The sequence below is a fragment of the Electrona antarctica genome, assembly GCF_951216825.1.
Source record: "Electrona antarctica genome assembly, chromosome: 7".
Taxonomy (NCBI): Eukaryota; Metazoa; Chordata; class Actinopteri; order Myctophiformes; family Myctophidae; genus Electrona; species Electrona antarctica.
The window spans coordinates 16,823,015-16,843,111 of NC_136812.1; the positions used below are offsets into that span (position 1 = coordinate 16,823,015).

Consider the following 20,097-nt stretch of genomic DNA (forward strand, 5'->3'; position numbering starts at 1 on the left):
TGTATATCGGCTGTTTCTGAATAGGTGAAAAATAAAACAGAGTTTACGTGTTTAAACTGTTCCTCATTTTGCTGGGGGTCCCCGCACCCCACTCTGAAAACCAGTGTTCGAAATCTAAAGAATAGGAACCCAACAGCATTTGTGCACAAATGGTGATATTTGTGAGTGGCACACAGTGTAGTTAGCGGCTTGAACAGTTGAAGCAGAGCAAGCAGAGCATATTTTTGTTGGTATATTTATGGAACATAGCCTACAGTGAAGTTGTCCACACAAAGTTCACCTAACTTTGCTACTACAGGGAAAACATGCACATGTACTATATACTATATATTTTTTTTTACTCTTTGTTTGCTCTAGTCTATCCCTTATTTGTTTGCTGTGTTATGCTGTGTTTGCCGTTTGATGTTATATTATATATTTTCTGCTGCATTGTCTGAAGGAAGCCAAACAAAAACAAGTTTTACTCTTATGTACCTTTACACAAGATGTAACAATAAAGTACAACCTTGAACCTTGAGCAGGATCAGACATACAGTGGATGTTATTGTTATGTATGAATTATCTCATAAAGGAGAATCTACTGCAGGAGCAGCTTGTTTATTATTCAAGTACCGCACTGGTAAAATCCTATGTTCATTTAACTCGTGAGAGAGTATACAAAATGGAACCAAATGTACCCTCACGGGTCCATTTAGTTCCATTTGTACACTCGCAGTTACATACCTGTGAAAGTGTCCATTTTATACCTATTCCTAACTGAGTCATTTAACTGGGGACCCGCTGGAACCCCTGTCAAGGACCACTGGGTATCCTTGAACCTCAAGTTGAGAACCTGGACTAATAATGGAAGTCCTGGTAGATTATTTATTATTATTAACGTCAATTATTTTAATTGACGTTTTCGGGCCGGGTAGGGCGTAAAATGTATGCTAATTACTAAGGCCAGGGGGCAGCCCAGTTAAAGCCCAGGTAGGGCCGGGCTGCCGGGCGCAGCTGCGCTAATGACTTTGGGGCGGGCCCATCTAGGGTTTGAATGGACAGATATCAGTCAAAAGGGAGACATCGAAGAGGAAGGACGGGTGGGGAAAGGATCAACAAATGGAATGTCAAAAGAGGTCAGCTCCATAGTCCATAAATGGAGATCTAAGAGTTTAATGAGGTCAGATCAACGTGGTGTCCGTGAGGTCAGATGTAGAGTTGCTATGGCCGGCTCCATATATGCAGATCTAGGTGATGTATTCTCCATGTATGGCTATCCAGGGTTTGATGAGGTCAGTGTCGTGATCTTCATATATGGAGACGGCCATATATGGAGCGTGTCACGAGGCATGACGGACTGACTGACCGATGCGTGACGGACTGACTGACATGAAATGCAGGTTTTCATAGTAAACTGCGACCTACAGTCGCAATTAGGTACAGAGACCCAATGAATAGTGTTTTCACTCCATGTAAAAGACAAACTATCTTCATCAACTGATTGTTGTGATGCTGTTGTGATATGTTGAGTGACCCTTAAATGTGTTGATTATCAGCTCTGTTAAGGTGCTCAGTGTTTCAGTCGCTACAAGCAAGTCTGTCTCGTTAGCAGCCACTTAACAAAACAGCTGTAAAGAGAAGGACTGCGTTGATGTCCCATAGCAACATAGCGTTTTAGGTACGAATATACCAGTGTGAGTGTGTGCTTGTGTATATGTGTGTTCTGGCACAAAATGTGTGGGTGTGTGTAATAATGCAGCAGTGGGTGCTTTATTCTTTTAAGTCTTGAAAACAGCTTAAAGAATTGTGTGCAGATATGAAACACACGCACACGCACGCACAAACACACAAACGCACACAGAGTTGTATTACTATACTTGTGAGTACATCAACATTTTAGGCGATTTTATGAATGCCATTTCTATTTAATTTTTTGGTCATTTTTAACCATAAGCCAAAAAAACAAAAATAGCAGATCTACAAAGCCCATAACACGGCGCTTGTAGATCAGCTATTTTCCCGTGTACAACACCGACACTAAGCATACATTAGACATAACTGTTATCTCTAGCCCCGGCCTAAACCTAACCCCTAAATGTCTAATCCTAAACCTTTTTCTTTTTTTTCTTTTTTCTTTTCTTTTTATTATTCTTTATTTACCCAGGGAAGTAGCTGAGCACAGGTGAGTGCTCAACCTAACCACCAACCTAACCACAACCTCAATCTTTTCCTAATGTAAACGTATCTCTTTTTTCCCCAACCATAACGCAACCCTTTCTCTTGTTGTGAGGACCTGGAAAACGTTTATTTCTCAAATTATGCCATACTTGTGGGGACATTTGGTCCTCACAATACGGCAACACGTACACGCACGCACGCACGCACGCACGCACGCACGCACGCACACACGCACACACACACACACACACACACACACACACACACAATATTTATATAGCACACAGTGACCTAGACATGCATCACACTGCGCTATTTGAGGTGGATTCCATTATTTAGCCAAGGCCTTGCCATAGAACCCATGTTCAATTGCTACAATCCTTGTTATTCTTTACATCACAGGTGGTGTATGTAGGTGGGGGTTAGGAGGTTGGATGTAACTCCAAGTTTATTGTATTAGTGTACAGACTGTATTATTAAACGATAGAAAGAAGCACGTGCCCTTGTGACCAGAGATAAGATCAACTTATATTGATCCCTGGAGAGAAACACAGAAGAAATTACATGCAATTAATTACTCCTCATAGTCTTTTTTTCAGCCTGCATTTATTTAATTTGACTTCAAGAGGGATAGTGTGACAGCTTGAAATTTAATGTGACCTCATTATTTAGAAACCTGAACCCATTTTGAAATGTGCACCTCATGAATCTAAAATCCTAATAAAAGGTAGCATTCACAAAAATGTCCGTAGTTTAATCAGACTGACTGTCCTTCAAATGCGTGAGGGGGTCTTGAGGGGGGTCTTGCTCAGAAAAAGAGAAAAGAACCCGCACACTCATCTGCTCCAAAAGGTATACTTTATTGACAACGTTTCGAGCCAAGGCTCTTCATCTGGGCTTTTTTAAAATACAATAAATGAAGCCATTTGAATTGAATGGATTTCAATCAATCAACTATTTACTCTTTTGTTAACTAACTAGTTTCAAGTTTCTGCAAATTGATTTTCTTGCTGTACTGAAAATAATGAATGGAATCCACCCAATAGCATCCTTGAAAATGAAGCATACTACAGTACATGCTCTGGAAAATGGTCAGGATTAAAGTCAAGTACTGCAGTGAGTTGTGGTCTGGACCTGGTGGTATTGTAGGGCCTGGGTCTGGACCTGGTGGTATTGTAGGGCCTGGGTCTGGACCTGGTGGTATTGTAGGCTACTCTACTGGTCTGGACCTGGTGGTATTGTAGGCTACTCTACTGGTCTGGACCTGGTGGTATTGTAGGCTACTCTACTGGTCTGGACCTGGTGGTATTGTAGGCTACTCTGCAAAAGTGTTAATTTAACTCAGAAAATGCATAGATAGATAAACCTGTAATGTTCCATTAAACCATTCAGGACGGGAACCTCTTTTGGTGTTTTAAGGATTAGCCTATGTTATCGATTGAAAAATAGCAGATATACAAGCTCTTAGCGCGGCACCGAGCTTGTAGATCTGCTATTTTAGAAAAATCGTGAAAATGTGGCGTAAATCTTTGAATATATTCTTTCAGTGCGAATGTTTTTAACTCAAATCTTTGCTTCTGGGGGGTCCCTGGAAAAACATATTTTCAGATGGGTGGGGGTCTGCGGCCAAATACAGATAGTGGGTCCTTGACATGAAAAAGGTTGAGCATCACTGACATAGAAACATTTTTCAGAAAACTTTTAGGATTTAGAAGACTTTTTTTTTTTAAATCAACCTTAGTCGTAGACGTAAATTAGCATTCCATATTAAAATGTGTACAGTTAATGTTTGTTCTGTATTGTTTCTATATGGGAGGGGGGGGGCTTTGAATGTGGGATTAATCCGTTTATAAAAAACAGGAGTTTGCTTTACATCCTCTACCCCCCCCCCCCTCTCTTGCGTCTCCCCTGTATTTACATGGAGTTTAATGGAGATCTTCAGGTCTGAATGCACGGTTTAGATTTTTCACAGATGGCTCTGCCATCTGCATTTTGGCCTTTTGAGGGAAACATAAAGAGACGCACACTCACACAGGCAGGAACACCGTGCCGGTGCTAAAGAAACCACGGATTTGCACACGCAGCCTTTGACTGACTGCATTTTTTCATTTCAATGTGTCAACAGTCAATTAATGCTGCCTTTCGTTGAGCGCTTCTTGTGCATCTGCACAAATTTGTTAGTTTTCTCATTCAAAATAACAGAGACAGTATAAATATTGAAGCTACGTGCCTGAAGTCGGTAATCAGTTTGCCAATATAGTATGGAGTGCTTGTGTACAGTATGTGTATGCTTTTCATTAGTGTGTATACTACAGAGAAGAGAGATCATAAGAAGAGAGAATGTGGATGTGTTTTATTCTCTGTAAAAGATAAAACTTTTGGCTCGGGCGGCTAGTGTAGCGGTCCGGGCACCTAGGGGCTCCATTTTCGTCACCGCTAAACCCCTTGGGCAGTATTATGTGTGTCTTAAGTACCAGGTCTTATTACTTAACTTAAGACCTGGAGGCGTGGTCAATGCTGTTTGGCCACTCAGAATAGCCAAATGGCATTGATCACGCCTCCAGGTCTTAAGTTAAGTAATAAGACCTAGTACTTAAGACATGCATAATAGGGCCCCTTATCCCTAAACTTATTTGCCTTTTTTTTTTACTATTTTGCAAAACATTTTTGAATAGTTAAAATGGCCAGTCTACAAGCTCACAATGTGTCAATGTAGATTGGCTAGTTGAACTATTCAAAAATGTTTTTCAAAATAGTAAAAAAAAGGCAAAGAAGTTTAGGTTTTAGCGGTTTAGCGGTGACGAAAATGGAGCCCCTAGGCTGCTAAGCCCGACGACCTTTGCCACGTGTCACCTCCCCATTTCCTGTCACCATACTGTACACTATCCAATAATGGCAGAAAAAGCCCAAAAATATATCTTAAAAAACAAAAAGATCTTCTTTATCTTTTTGTTCCCTGGTGGCTCAGTCAATTTTAATTGGTATTTATGGTATACAATAATATTGCCCTCGTTACCCTCTGTGGATACTGGATATATTCCTCAATGTTAATATATTTTAATCCTCCGCCCAGAGACCCACTGCCCTCTGTCCCTTTTGAGTGTATAGATTGTTTTTTACTTTTTTACTCTTTCGGTGAAATGAGCGAGACGTCAAACGATGACGTGCTGGCAGCAGTCTGCAGTGTCCAAGGCAGGTGAAGAGATCCATGTTTGTATGTGGTGGGTGGGAGAATGAAAGCAGTCTGCAGTGTCCAAGGCAGGTGAAGAGATCCATGTGTGTATGTGGTGGCTGGTGGGTGGGAGAATGGAAGCGAACGATAGGAGGTGAGTGGGGTGGACGGTGCATATACTGTATTCTTCGTGTGTGTTTGTTCATGTATGCAGTGTGTGTTTGTGTGTGTTGACTGTGTTCGTGTGTGTGTGTTCGTGTCTGTGTGCGTGTGTGCGTGATGTCTGGATTAACCCATGGCTAAAGCCATGTGTGTTTACACCCTGCTTATTGACAATGATTTGTTTTGACAAAGGAACCAGCCATAACAAAGCCAAGCAAATATAAACAGTGTGTGTATCTGGTGTAAGCCTGGCTGATAATGGCTTTACAGTAGCACAGGTGCCTTGACGAGGCATCAGCTCAGTGTCATTCACCTTTATGTGATATGTTTATTCTGGGGCAGAAACCTCTTATCTCCATATTTTAACTTTTTGTGTTTTTTCGTACATTAACGCCGTACTTGATGATACTACAGTGTCAAGCATTAACTTGACTACAAGCATTAAAGACGTAGGGAAATGGAAAAATACGTGCATTTTAGTTTCACTCTGAAAGCCGTGTGTTTTTTAACCAATCAGAATGTCGCATCCCTTCAGGGTATGGGATGTAGCTCCGCTACGTGCGCCGTGCGTGACACATACGCTGAGTTTGTTTGTTTACATTTCATAGAGAGACAGGCAGCAAAGTTTGTGGCTTATTTGTAACATATAATGTTTTCAGATACATATTTTAGCGTGATGATTAAGTTTAATACGAGTAATATAGCCTACTGTCTGGATGTAATCTTGAATGAGATTATAAACTGAGTAGTTCTGTAATCAACATCAGCTGTGTTTGGACGGACGTGCAGCAATGGGAATCAACCAGGTGAATTTTTTCCCATTGTTTTGGCATCCATTGTTAGGAATACCCATATGATGACCACGGATATACTCTAAAAGTGAAAAACATATTTTTAATTTCACTAGGTATTTAAAAGTAACAGATTCTGTATACTGTGGTACATTTCTTTGTTATGTCTTTTATGTTGTCCATGTCAAGTTATTTTTTCCCTCTTTTTTGCTGAGAAAAATTACAAAACTTTGAATAAAGAAATAGTTAAAAAAAAAGCAGATCCGCAAACGACACATTTTGAGCTTGCGTGATCTGCTACTTTTGCTATTTTTTTCTTTGAATCGTGAAAAGTAACTGTTTCCACTTGACAGAGACGATATGCACTCATTCAACACGTATGCATATACATTTATGAAAGATCCGCGATCCAATGCAGAAGAAGGTGCAAACGAGCTCATCCCAAACCTCTGTCCCTCACTTCCGACGTTGCATACCTTATCTAACCAGGCATACTCTCGGGTTCTCGTGAATTATTCAGTCGAAGACAGGAAAGTTAATTTGCTAACTGTCTGTGGTTTAACCATCTAAACTGCTGGCTGAGGGGGTGCTCGGGTCTCTGGAGGCCAAGGGGAAGGAGCAGCGACGGAGGTATAGGGGGCTACATGGCACACAGCCTGGGGCAAGACGTCAGGTGTCTTTCCTGAGAACGAGGCTGGGGGGGATCGCCTTGATGTGTGGACACAGAGCAAAGTGTTCGTTAGTCTGGGAGATGTGGGCCGGGCGAACATGACAGTGGTGGGGGAATGAAGATGGTAAAATGTAGTGTAGTAGTTTCTCCCCCCACTTTCAGTCTTATATTCCCACTGTGTGACAGAATGGGTCAAATGATCCCTTGGTCTCTGAGGCAGAGAGAGAGAGAGAAAGAGGGAGAGAGAGAGGGAGAGAGGGAGAGAGAGAGAGAGAGAGAGGGAGAGATGGAGAGAGAGAGAGAGAGAGAGAGAGAGAGAGAGAGAGAGAGAGGGGAGAGGGGGAGAGAGAGAGAGAGAGAGAGAGAGAGAGAGAGAGAGAGACCTTTTGACCTTTAAAAGCACCTTTATTAAAACTCTGCAGTACATAAAATAGAGAGAGAGAGAGAGAGAGAGAGAGAGAGATAGGACGAATAGGGATCTATGATCTATGATGATTTCGCAATAACCAGTCGATAGACCAACATGGGGGTTGTAGTTCACAGATGTAATCTTAGCCATTGGTTCGTCAGCTGAGGAGAGAGTGGCTGGATATGTGGTCATTATGCTGACTCCAGTGATGTCACCAGAGTAAACGCCATGAATGTGAAAATACAACCCTTTCTTCCTGTTTCTTACTGCCATACCCTTGTCAGCTGCGACATTGTCCTTGTTCACAGCGTTTAAGGGCAAAATGGAGATCGTGACCTCATAAAATATGAATTAGGGTAATGTGATAGCGGCCATAGACCGTATGGGCATGCCAGGCTGATGCATCATGGTATGGACATGGATTGTATCGTAAATATTGTTGTTTCTATAGACTATGATAACCATCAGACTGAAAAGCATGGAAAGAGTGTTAGTGTGGCTTTAATCTCTATGACACAGGTCTTGTTCAGTATAGTGTAGCTCCCATATTACCTCACTGGCTCATCTTTATCTGCTTCCATCTACATGGAGGCAGATAACAGCACCTGGCCATCCACAGGCCCTCCTCCTTGCACCAACGCAACACCTTCTCTCATTGACCCAAGCTACACTTACTGCTTCTGACGGAGTAACAAAAGGTGTGCCCTGAAGCCTAGATTGAACGTGTGTTCTTAAATAATGCATTGCCGCGGGGGCAGGTGCCCATCACCGGGGCCTAGAACCCATTCAGATCACAGAAGGCTCCACCATGAAAATTTCATGGGCACAGAGCTCATGGTTGTCTCTGTTCATAGCTGTACAGTGTAGACCTGGCATATAGGAGCTGACGCCTGCCGCTGGGTATTTCACACCACGCAGAAGCCCTTTTTCTTTATAAGTTTTACAGCAGCTGACTCCTCTCTTTTATCAGCAACCCAGGGAGCCTAAACTCCCCTTGAATCTCTTAGTCTAGCCACTTTTCACCCAAACGTTCCAGCGGCTGGAAGAACTAAATAGTTAAGGAACTAAACCGTTCTGCGACTGAGAGTGTGGCAGTGTTTTATTCCACCATTTGGTGCTCTATACTGACATCCGGCCACAGACCCACCCACCCAAGCTCATTCTGTTCCTCATTAGGCCAAAGCACCTCCACGATTGAAGCAATCGTTTTGTTCTTTATTTACATTTACTTCAATATTGGAGCTGACCATTACTCTGAATATGCCAGCTAAGACATTATCTGAAAAGATGCAGGCTTTTTACTTGCAGTGCATTTGTAACAGTGGGCGACCGCCAGACGAAATTTCCGGAAGTGCATTATTTGTCTATGGGACCAGCGAACGGCAGCGATAGCAGGCGAACAGGTGATAGTCGAAAAGTGGGCGGAGCAACGTCGCCCGAAAAGATGAAAATAATTATATGACAAATATAATATCGTCCGGCGATAGTGGGCGATTGGGCGATAGCCAATGAAATTCAAGTGTCACTCGCCGTTGTTCTCCCGCTGTTAAAACGCACTGTTAGAGATATGCAAATCAACAGTGATTTGAGGCAGAAATCCACCACCACGAAGAATAATGCAAAACGAGAATTCCAGCTAAAAAATTTTTTTTTATAATTTTTTTATCCCATGATTTTTGTAACCCATCTTTCACCCCTGTGTCAATTATCTAATGTGATCCTGGGCTCTACACACCCTTCGCCAACCTAGTCTGAACTAAATCTGAACCTCATTTTCCACCCATATTGGTTGGTTCGGACCAAAACAATCACTGAATCACTACAAATATAAAAAACTGACAAATGTATCACTTTGCTGTCTTATGTTAGTTCTCTGTCACTGTATTTGTGTATTCTTTGTGTAGTCTTCTGTTTATGCATAGAAACATTGTGTGTGAATTCTAATGAAGCAAGACAAGAGTATTAGTGTGGTTGCCTCCACCCCGATTGGTTGTTACTACATGGAAGCAAGGAACGTTTTTTGAGGCAGGAACTATTAGCCAGGTACCAAAGTTGGAATAACTACTGTAGTTCCTGCTGCTGAAAAGACAATAGTTTTCAGATTTCTTTCCAAAAGGACCACAATGGAAAGTCTTTCTTGTGTTTTTATCCTTTTGAATTCCTTTTCGATAAACGAATCAGTCAGTCAATCAATCAATCAATCAATCAATCAATCAATCAATCAATCAATCAATCAATGATAGAGCTAGGTTCCAAAGTAACTGATGGAGACTGTTCATTCAGCAATCAAAAAACATGCTGGGGATTGTTTTTGTTTTTTTAATGATTTAGAACAATTTTAATAACGCAAAACAAAACAATACACAGCAACACGATATCTAACAAACAACTTTTTATTGATGTTAACATGTCATTATAATGTATAGTGTTGTGACCAAAGCTAGAGTTTTTTTTTTTTTTTTATATATATTTTTTTTTCTTCAATTTTTCACAAAATACACAGACCACCCGTCATGCTGGGGATTGTTGATCAGAGACTAGGCAAACCTCAGAATGTCGGAAGCAAATTTTTGATTTCAATTAATGTTCCCATTTGGTAAAAGTAAAATAAAAGTGACTACAGCAGAGAAGAAAGTCCTTAAAAAGTAAAGCAGAGAAGAAAGCCCTTAAAAAGTAAAGCAGAGAAGAAAGCACTTAAAAAAAAGTCAAGCCGAGAAGAAAGCACTTACTAATGTTTCTCTCCAGGCTTGCTTGCCTCACATTATGGGTATGTTTAAATGGCAATTTCAAATGGCAAACTGTCACCACAGACAACTTTTAATTAAATGTGGCTGCACTGATCTTATAAACACTGTTGTTCACTTTCACCCAAGGTACTGAAACCGTCCATATGAGATTAATATTAATTTTTACAGCCGGTAATTTGTACATTGCTATATTCACCTGGCAAGTGCCGTGATGCCCTTCAATGACCACAAGCCTAACCTGACAGTCCTTCAGAGGAAAACAACACCACGCTAACAAACAGACATTCTCCACACTGAAAAACTAAAATTCGTATTTTCTTTGTACTTGAAATGGTTGTTGATATAGTTGTATCTGATGTAACAGTGAGAAATTTTAGAAGGCAGTGTGTGTGATCTGCTAGTCAAAACTGGTTTGGACCAGCTGGAGGATATAATCAGCCGGTGATGTCCTGGAGTCTGGAGATGACAGAGAACCAGGTCGTTCTACTCTGGTTTGGCTCATTATTGATTCAATCCGTATCAGGCGACATCAACCCAAACATCATAACTCTGCGTCTGCTCTGGCCTCCCAGGGATGTGATCGGCATGAAGAACAGCGCCTGGCCAGTGCAGTCGCTCTGCTGTACAACATGAAGAACAGCGCCTGGCCAGTGCAGTCGCTCTGCTGTACAACATGAATAACAGCGCCTGGCCAGTGCAGTCGCTCTGCTGTACAACATGAAGAACAGTGCCTGGCCAGTGCAGTCGCTCTGCTGTACAACATGAAGAACAGCGCCTGGCCAGTGCAGTCGCTCTGCTGTACAACATGAAGAACAGCGCCTGGCCAGTGCAGTCGCTCTGCTGTACAACATGAAGAACAGCGCCTGGCCAGTGCAGTCGCTCTGCTGTACAACATGAAGAACAGCGCCTGGCCAGTGCAGTCGCTCTGCTGCACAACAGTGGCTCTCAACCTTTTCTTCTTTTCATTTTTGAGCGGTGCACACTGCTCCAATGAGGCAGTGTATGTCCCTATGTAGCCTGGATCCAGCCCAAAGACCCCGCCCACTCTCTGAGTGGACTGCATCTCTTGGTCTGGTGTTGCACTGTGAACCTATAATTTCTTCGGTAGAAAAATGTATTATCCAATGAGAATCGGTGGTGGGGGGGTGGGTCTAACGAACAACCAATCAACCAATCAGAGTCCCGTTTTCAGCGTCATCACGCAGCGCAACACACAGAGGGTTGAGGGAAATTCTAATCCCCTCCCCCTTGAAATCGCTCAGACAGGAGACAATGTCAGACTGAAGCTTCAAGAAAGCTACAGTCTGATAATCAGGCTAGTCCCTATGTCCCTAACTCCCTATGTATGCAGGGCTGGACTGGGACAAAAATTCGGCCCGGTCATTTTCGCGTGAATTTGGCCCAGACCGGCCCACCACAACCAGCGCGCAGATAGCAGAAACTAGTGGTGGTATTAAGGCAAAACAAGCCCTAATACCACCACTTTTACAGAACAACATAAATGATACAAACCAACAGACAACTACAAAACCCTTTGTAGAGGGTTTATTTGTCACTCACTGATACAGGTACAGTGAAATTATCATGATGGTACTGGCAGAATGGCAGCACGCCCGGACCTTTCCTGGTGGCCTGCCGCTTATTGGCCTGCCTGCCTTTGCCTGTCCAAAAAAAACACATTCATGATCTTAAAGCCAGTTTGTGGACCGGTTTCACACACAGAAAAAATTGCTGTTCTACAAGTTCATACGTTGACCATGAGCTTGATTATCTGTTATATTTGGCGCGTGACATCCTGTGCAATTATGTATGTCAAGCCTGGAATAGTCATTATTTGAGAATCGTCATTATTTGATTTCAAGCTTCACTATGGCTATTTTTGGCTGTTGTTTAAGCATTTTGTGGTTAAGCATTTTTGATGGACTTGATGGAAATATTATTTTAATATATTTTGATACAGTTTCAATATATATATTTTTTTAAACATTTTAAGCCCTGTTTGTCCCTGGTTGACAAACGAGGCTGTAGAACATTTCAAAGCTGAATATTTCACAGGGTAGATCACATGCTGGTGCCTGTCCAGTGTCCAGTCTATTAGAGTCATTGTACTACTGCCAAGCCATACAGACACCAAACGTATAGTAAGGGCAGAACAGTACTCCATGCAGTAGACTGTAGTAGTGTTACTTTTGCCCCCAAGCAGACATAAATAAAAACACGGAACGGGTGTACGGCGGTCCATCTCCAGTCCAAAACCCGGAGACATGTTGGAATGGTACCACTAATGGACACCAAAAATGTCAGATATTCAGCGCGCTGCGTGCTGGTGTGCGGGGGAACAAACCCCCGCTGTGAGCGAGCATTTTTCCTTTCCTTTGTTTTTGTGGGAGTCTTCTTCGTTGTTTTGGTTTCAGCCTTTATGTCTCAATGGTGCAGTTCCTCAAACCAGAGGGATCTGGCACGATGCCACGGAGGCTCTTTAGCTCGGAATTGTGAGGGCTTACATCACATAATCGCTGTTCCTCAATGAGCATGTTGAGCGTTTACACCGTAAAACCTGACAAAGTGGTAATATTTTGCTGTAATTTTGCTTTGCTATAAATTTGTTTGAATGTACTAGCCGGGCAAAACAAAATGGGGATTGAGGCGTTTCGAAGAACATTTGGAAGGATGTGTAAATAATTTGAACCAAGACACTGATCCCCCCCCCCCCCCCTCCCTCTCTCTCTCTGTGTTTCCCATCTCCCCCCTCTCGTCTATTGTGTCTGTTTTGCAGGTTAGCTTTATATGTGTACGAGTATTTGCTGCACGTCGGCGCACAGAAATCAGCACAGACCTTCCTGTCAGAGGTAAGAAGTGCTTTTCATATTGACTTCCTGTAGTCAGCGGATGAATGGTATTCCTACTCTATTGTATGGCCAAACATGGAATTCACATTATGAGGCGCCCTGGGGTCAACCGTTGGGTAATCTCACCATTGTATCGCATCAGGTCATTTATTATCCTAACAACACAAGTATAGCAATATCATCAAATCAATGAGCCGGGACCGGTTGCTATAACAGTAGCAAATTGTTTAATACACATCATTTAACCTCATGGACCCCAACCGTGCCAATTTTAGACATAAATCGGTCAAAAGTACCACTTCTACAGCTCTGTGAGCCTAACGATCTGCCATTTAAAAAAATAAAAATATATATAATTAATTATTATTATTGTACAGTATGTGGTTATTGTTAAATGTAACTTTCAGGCAGTTCTGCAGCTGGACTTAAATAGTCTGACATTATCCCCTGAACAGTGAGTTCAAGTCTCTAATGTGCTGCATCCTCTTCCTTAATGGGCGTCCTTCCTGATAATGGTCCCGCGTGTCCAGGCCTTCTCCTCCACAACACCTCACTGCCCTGTTGCCTTTATTCAGCTCCACTTAACACTCCCATCGCCCAGGACGAAGTTCTTTGTCCTTTCTATTAGTAACGCTCGACGCTCAGGACAAGCGCCTGTTGGGCAATCCTCGGTGACGCGCAAGAGTGAGACGTCATCGAAAAACTCTCCTCTGTTTAGCTGATGAAAACGAAAATCTTAAAACGTTCATAACTCGCGATCTAAATCATCCCGTCTAATTATGAAAAGATCCTGTGTTAGACGGCGCTCCGCACTCCAGTCGCTAGTCGCGATAGATTTATTCTTGTCTCCCGTCGATCGACTCTAGAGTGGTGTGGCTATTGTTAGCTGCTACACACACATCAACACGGACCGGAAGTCCGTCCGGAAAAGGTGTCTGTGTTTATAAATCGAATGGGCGCTATAATGTAATGGATTAAATAACCCCGGGCAATTAAAGTGTTAATACACTCACTGACACACTGTGAGGGCCTTATTGGCAAAGGCCGGTGCATATAATTCAACTAATGTTGACAACATTGATCTGCTATTTGGGCTTTACATTTTCGGAGTAGAGCCACACAGAAGTGGTGTGTCTTGGACGGAGGATCAGTGATGGGCTGTGGTGTGTCTTGGACGGAGGATCAGTGATGGGCTGTGGTGTGTCTTGGGCTGAGGATCAGTGATGGGCTGTGGTGTGTCTTGGACGGAGGATCAGTGATGGGCTGTGTGTCTTGGACGGAGGATCAGTGATGGGCTGCCTGTGTCTTGGACGGAGGATCAGTGATGGGCTGCCTGTGTCTTGGACGGAGGATCAGTGATGGGCTGTGTGTCTTGGACGGAGGATCAGTGATGGGCTGTGTGTCTTGGACGGAGGATCAGTGATGGGCTGTGTGTCTTGGACGGAGGATCAGTGATGGGCTGTGTGTCTTGGACGGAGGATCAGTGATGGGCTGCCTGTGTCTTGGACGGAGGATCAGTGATGGGCTGTGTGTCGTGGTGAAGTGGTGTGTCTTGGACGGAGGATCAGTGATGGGCTGTGGTGTGTCTTGGACGGAGGATCAGTGATGGGCTGTGGTGTGTCTTGGACGGAGGATCAGTGATGGGCTGTGTGTCGTGGTGAAGTGGTGAAGTGGTGTGTCTTGGACGGAGGATCAGTGATGGGCTGTGGTGTGTCTTGGACGGAGGATCAGTGATGGGCTGTGGTGTGTCTTGGACGGAGGATCAGTGATGGGCTGTGGTGTGTCTTGGACGGAGGATCAGTGATGGGCTGTGGTGTGTCTTGGACGGAGGATCAGTGATGGGCTGTGAGGATCAGTGATGGGCTGTGGTGTGTCTTGCACGGAGGATCAGTGATGGGCTGTGTGTCGTGAGCATTGAAAAGTTACCATGTGGCGCGCGGCATGGATGACGTGCGGAAATGAGCGGTTGCTAGGTAGTGGCTGAGTGAAAATAATTATTCAGCTGCACATGCACGAGTGGCACTGGGATCCCATGCTGAAGCACAAAAGCTGCACCGGTGTAACACAATAGCGATGATCCCGGTTGTGTGTGGCTTTGTGGCACTATAATGCTTCAGATTAATGGGCTTTGTAATAACACATAAGAACTTTAATTAAGTTACAACAAATGTTGGCGTGTGAAGTGCTAACCATGTACTTTACGTTTAAGAGGGTTTTACATGCTCTTGGCAGCGTTACAAGGAACAAATATAAGTCTTGTTTAGATAAAGTTTTTTTTTATATCTGTCTATATACAGTATTTATACCATGGCCATGGTGTATAGGCAATTCTAATTAGCTGGAGTGCAATATTTTCATCACCATTCTAAACGAATATGCATAATAAAAACTGTACTGTATTGACAGCTATTTAAGCTAAAACTACACAGGGTGGCAGTAGCTCAGGGGTAGAGTGGCTGGATGGCAACCGCATGGTTGCCTGTTCGAACCCGGGCTCCCCCAGAGTTAGTGTCGAAGTGTCCTTGAGCAAGACCCTGAACCCCTAATTGCTCCTGATGTGCTGGTTGGTGCCTTGCATGGTTTCCGCCGCCATCGGTGTATGAATGTGCGTGTGAATGGGTAAATGTAATGCACAATCTATGTAAAGCATCTTGGATAAAGGCGCAAATGCACCATTTACCATTTAATACTAGCTACAAGCTATCCTAACAATAGGGGTTCTCCCGCTTGCTGAATTAGTATGGTGATTGTTGAAAGATGTAGAATGTTTAAAGAGTGTATTGCCCCAACATATGAATAAACAGCACTACTTGTATTGAATTGTACAATATCGATATATTGGTAATGCACATTGATTGATCTATTGGCAATCAATCATATTTTGACAGTCTGCACTTGAGAGTCTTTCACGCTAATTGTATCTGGGAGGAACTGTTCCTTCATTTGAATGTTTTTGATCACCACACCTGTAGGAAATAGTAACACCTCTTTCAGTTGTAAGTTTTCAAAGACAGATAGTCAGGCAGGCAGGCAGGCAGGCAGGCAGGGCCGGAGGCTGTCCCCACTGCCAACAACCAGGAAAAGAGCTAAAATATGAAGAGATGGGGAACAGCACTGGGAGATTAAGTAGCAAGACTGAAGAGAGTCTTGCTGATTGCAGAACCCTTCTGGGTGAATCTCCTCCCAGAGATTGAGTGTTATTGGTGAGCTGCTGGAAAGGGGTTAAGTTCTGGGTCATAGACAACTGGAGACACGCACGCATGCACGCACGCACGCACGCGCGCACGCACGCACGCACGCGCGCACCCCCCCACCCCCCACCCCCCCCATACACACACACAATGAGGCACCCGCACAGATTGGTGAGTGTAGAAACACACATTCCATCCACGAGGCATGGGTACTGAGCCTACTGAGTTAATCTGATGTCAGTTGTTGGTATTGTACGCATGTACACACTGAAATTAAGAAAAAACTAAAAGTTGAAATATGGAAAATAGAAGGTTTCTGCCTGACAGCGCCGATAGACAGTATATATAGATGTCGTCATGGTCCATGGTTAGACTAAGTTACAGTCGGTTACTCACAGTCAAGATCATAAATAAAGACTTAATGATAAGAGCAGCTCCACATTTTGCCTCCACCTTCCACGGCCACCGGCCCTTAGTTCCAGCGATAGCCTTCAAGGTCTTGATAAATTCTTCCGTGTGATCAGAAGCAAAGTGTCGCAATCAATCATGATTCACTCAGCATTCAATTACCCTGTTAATATTCACCCGTCAATCTCACATCCATTCCACACAGGTCAGATCATCTTTTTCCTGGGTTTTCTCCTCAACACTTTGGCTCTCTCTTTTGTGTTGTAATCTTCCCTTGCCCAGTGGAGAAATATCAAGCACTCTGTTTTTAGAATACCACAGTGTAAAACCTTTTTTCCCCTGTCCTGCACACTTAGAGTATAACTCTATTGATGTCAAAATAATATACTTGCTGTAAAAGTATGCAAATAAAAAAATAAATTATATATATATATATATATATATATATATATATATATATATATATATATATATATATATAGACTCCAGCTAATTAGAATTAAAAAGAAAAAATACTCAAGTTAAGTTCCTAAGCACAGTGTATCAGCGTTAAATGAACACTCAGGACTTCACAGTGTACTGTAGTACAGTTACTAGGACAGATAAGGGTGTTCTGTTCCCACAATGTGTGCTGAGGGAAGGGAACCCACACCTGCCTCAGCAGGCTCTCTCACCTGGATTCTGACGCCTCAATTAGCCTCTGTACCTCCCTAAGAGTGCACATGGAATGCACCCTCACTCACTCATCCTCTCTCTCTCACACACACACACACACACACACACACACACACACACACACACACACACACACACACACTCACAGATGCACAATCGTGCACAAGTACTCATACAGTATACACAAGCGCTGTATTCCCTCCTGTCCCCGAGAGGTCTTCACTACCCAACGCGGCACTCTGTGTGGCTCTATATAATCGCATTTGAATTCAACAGGCCCACACACACAGTACACACACACACCAATTTACTACAACATACCAGATCTCAAGATAACCTTACTCTGAACGACAATTCTAAGCTGGGAGATACTGCCTTCAGGGTGTATGCTCCACATATATGGAATAATTGTCAAGAAAAGTTGAAGTTGGATGCCCTTGTTTCATTTGCTATTAAAAAAGAAAAGAAAAAAAAGAAATCGGCTTATGCACCTGCTTTTGTAATATTTGGTTTTAAGGTGGGTTTTTTTTGTGTGTTTTGTATTATATCTTTATGTACCTTGTTGTCTATGCCATGTATGTAAAATCATTGTAAAATCACCATGGCAGAAAACAACACTATTGAATATAGACTTTATAATAATTCCAGTCTACGTCTTTATTTATTGTGACCGTACGTCGCAGATTACTATGAAAACCTGCAAAATCTATCAGTCCGCCCATCCGTCAGTCGATCCGTCACGCCTCCATATATGGCCGTCAGTCCGCCACGCCTCGTGACATGCCACGCCACCATATATGGCCATCAGTCCATCACTGCATGACACACTCCATATATGGCCGTCTCCATATATGAAGATCACAACACTGACCTCATCAAATCCTGGATAGCCATACATGGAGAAGACTGGATCATCACCTAGATCTGCATATATGGAGCCGGCCAGGAACTCTACATCTGACCTCAAACCCTTAGATCTCCATATATGGAGCTGACCTGTTCTGACATTCCACATGTTGATCCTGTCCATTCAAACTCTAGACGGCCCAAAGTTATTAGTGCAGCCGCACCCAGCAGCCGGCTAAAACTAGAGTTCTCAACAGGCCCTAACTGGGCCCTCATCAAACCCTGTAAACTGAAGACACTGCCCCCACTGCCACCCTTAGATCTCCATAAATGGAGCTGACCTGTTCTGACATTCCATATGTTAATCTGACCTCAAAAACCCTGTACACTCAAGAGTAAAGACACACTCCATATATGGCCAGTACAGAATTCATTCCATATGTTGATCTGACCCCCCCATGCCAAAGCGCCAGCACTCGTCCAGCAGTCTGCCGTCACCCAGGCCGACGTGTGCACGTGACCTTGCCCTTTAGGGTGAGGTCGCTTCTCGCCCTCAGGGCGTCTTACTGGTATAAGTGTGTGTGTCTGTGTGTGCGTCTGTGTGTGCCTATTATGGGCCGAACATTCAGTGAAAATAGCCCATCTGCAGCAATAAGCTTGTAGATCGGTTACTTTAAGCAAAGTGATTAGGTGTAGATGGGGTAAAGGATGTTATTGACTCCAGTCAATGAAGTATATACAGTTTAAGGAAAGAGAGTAAGTCGGAGTGACTTATTGTTGGTATCCGCCGAGAACAAGGGTGTCGTAAGGCCAATTCACGGTGGTTAGTAAAAACGGAGAGATGTGTCCGGGTGAGCGGTGAGTCGCTGGCCACACGACTAATTACCCTAGCTGTGATACTAACATGCTGAGTTGGCAGTTCAAAGCCCAAAGGAAAACTTTGCTGATTTTCAACTTAAATCACATTGTTACCAAGTGAAGCGATCAATAAAATACCCTGTCAATTCTTTGTATTTCTTCGTGAAATGTTGATGATGACAAATGCGTCGTTTTACGTCACGGGGCATACAGAATGTTCAGGTTGAAATTCTGTTTAACACTGAGTACTGTGCGTGCGTGCGTGCGTGCTGCGTGCGTGCGTGCTGCGTGCGTGCGTGCGTGCGTGCGTGCGTGCGTGCGTGCGTGCGTGCGTGCTTGCCTGCGTGTAAAGCAGAATAGCTGCTATCTTGGCTGGATCTTATCTCAGTGTCCAGATACAGGCTGGAACTCGGTGGGTCTCTAAAGGCCTCTGGAGAGGACTGCTGCTTGGAGACGACAGAGTGTCTGATCCACACTTAACTGCACTGACCGACTCTACCTACCTGTGTCCATTACTGCCTGTTCCTCTCTCTGACAGTTGATCCCCCTGTTTGTCTGCCTACAGTGTGTTTGGAGTGAAGTTTTACTAAACAAATATTACAGTACATCATAATGCCAGGTCACACTGCAATGCCTAATGGTTTTGTCTTCATCTCTGTTTATGTATCCTTTCTTCTTTCTTTCCTTTCTCTCCCATGCCCCCCTCTCCCTCCCTCCCTCTCTCTCTCTCTATCTCCTACAGATCCGATGGGAGAAGAACATTACACTAGGGGAACCTCCAGGATTCCTACACTCATGGTGGTGGTATGTGTTCATTTATTACCTTTTAATACCCATTACTTCAAAGAGTTTTATTGCGACCGAAGGTCCTGTTCTGACATTCCATATGTTGATCCTTCCCCATCCATCCTTCCTCTTCAATGTCTCCCTTTTGACCGATACCTGTCCATTTAAACTCTAGACGGGCCTTCCCCAAAGTTATTTGTGCAGCCTCGCCCGGCAGCCGGCGAAAACTTCAACAGGCCCTAAAATGAAGGCCCGGCCCTACCTGGGCCCTCAACAAACCCTGTACACTCAAGACACTGCCCCGGTGCCACCCTTAGATCTCCATATATGGAGCTGACCTGTTCTTCCATTCCATATGTTGATTTGACCTCATCAA

The 20,097-nt window shown here is 43.5% G+C and overlaps 1 protein-coding gene across 2 annotated transcripts in view; it reads left to right on the forward strand.

The window, feature by feature from the left end:
- The window catches only part of ssbp4 (single stranded DNA binding protein 4), a 126,540-nt gene that overhangs the window by 4,602 nt on the left and 101,841 nt on the right, over positions 1–20,097 (forward strand). For both annotated transcript variants that reach the window (XM_079506602.1, XM_079506603.1), the window contains exons 2-3: positions 12,885–12,957; positions 19,678–19,739. In XM_079506602.1, the coding sequence (XP_079362728.1) occupies positions 12,885–12,957; positions 19,678–19,739 (135 nt within the window). The remainder of the gene's footprint in view (positions 1–12,884; positions 12,958–19,677; positions 19,740–20,097) is intronic.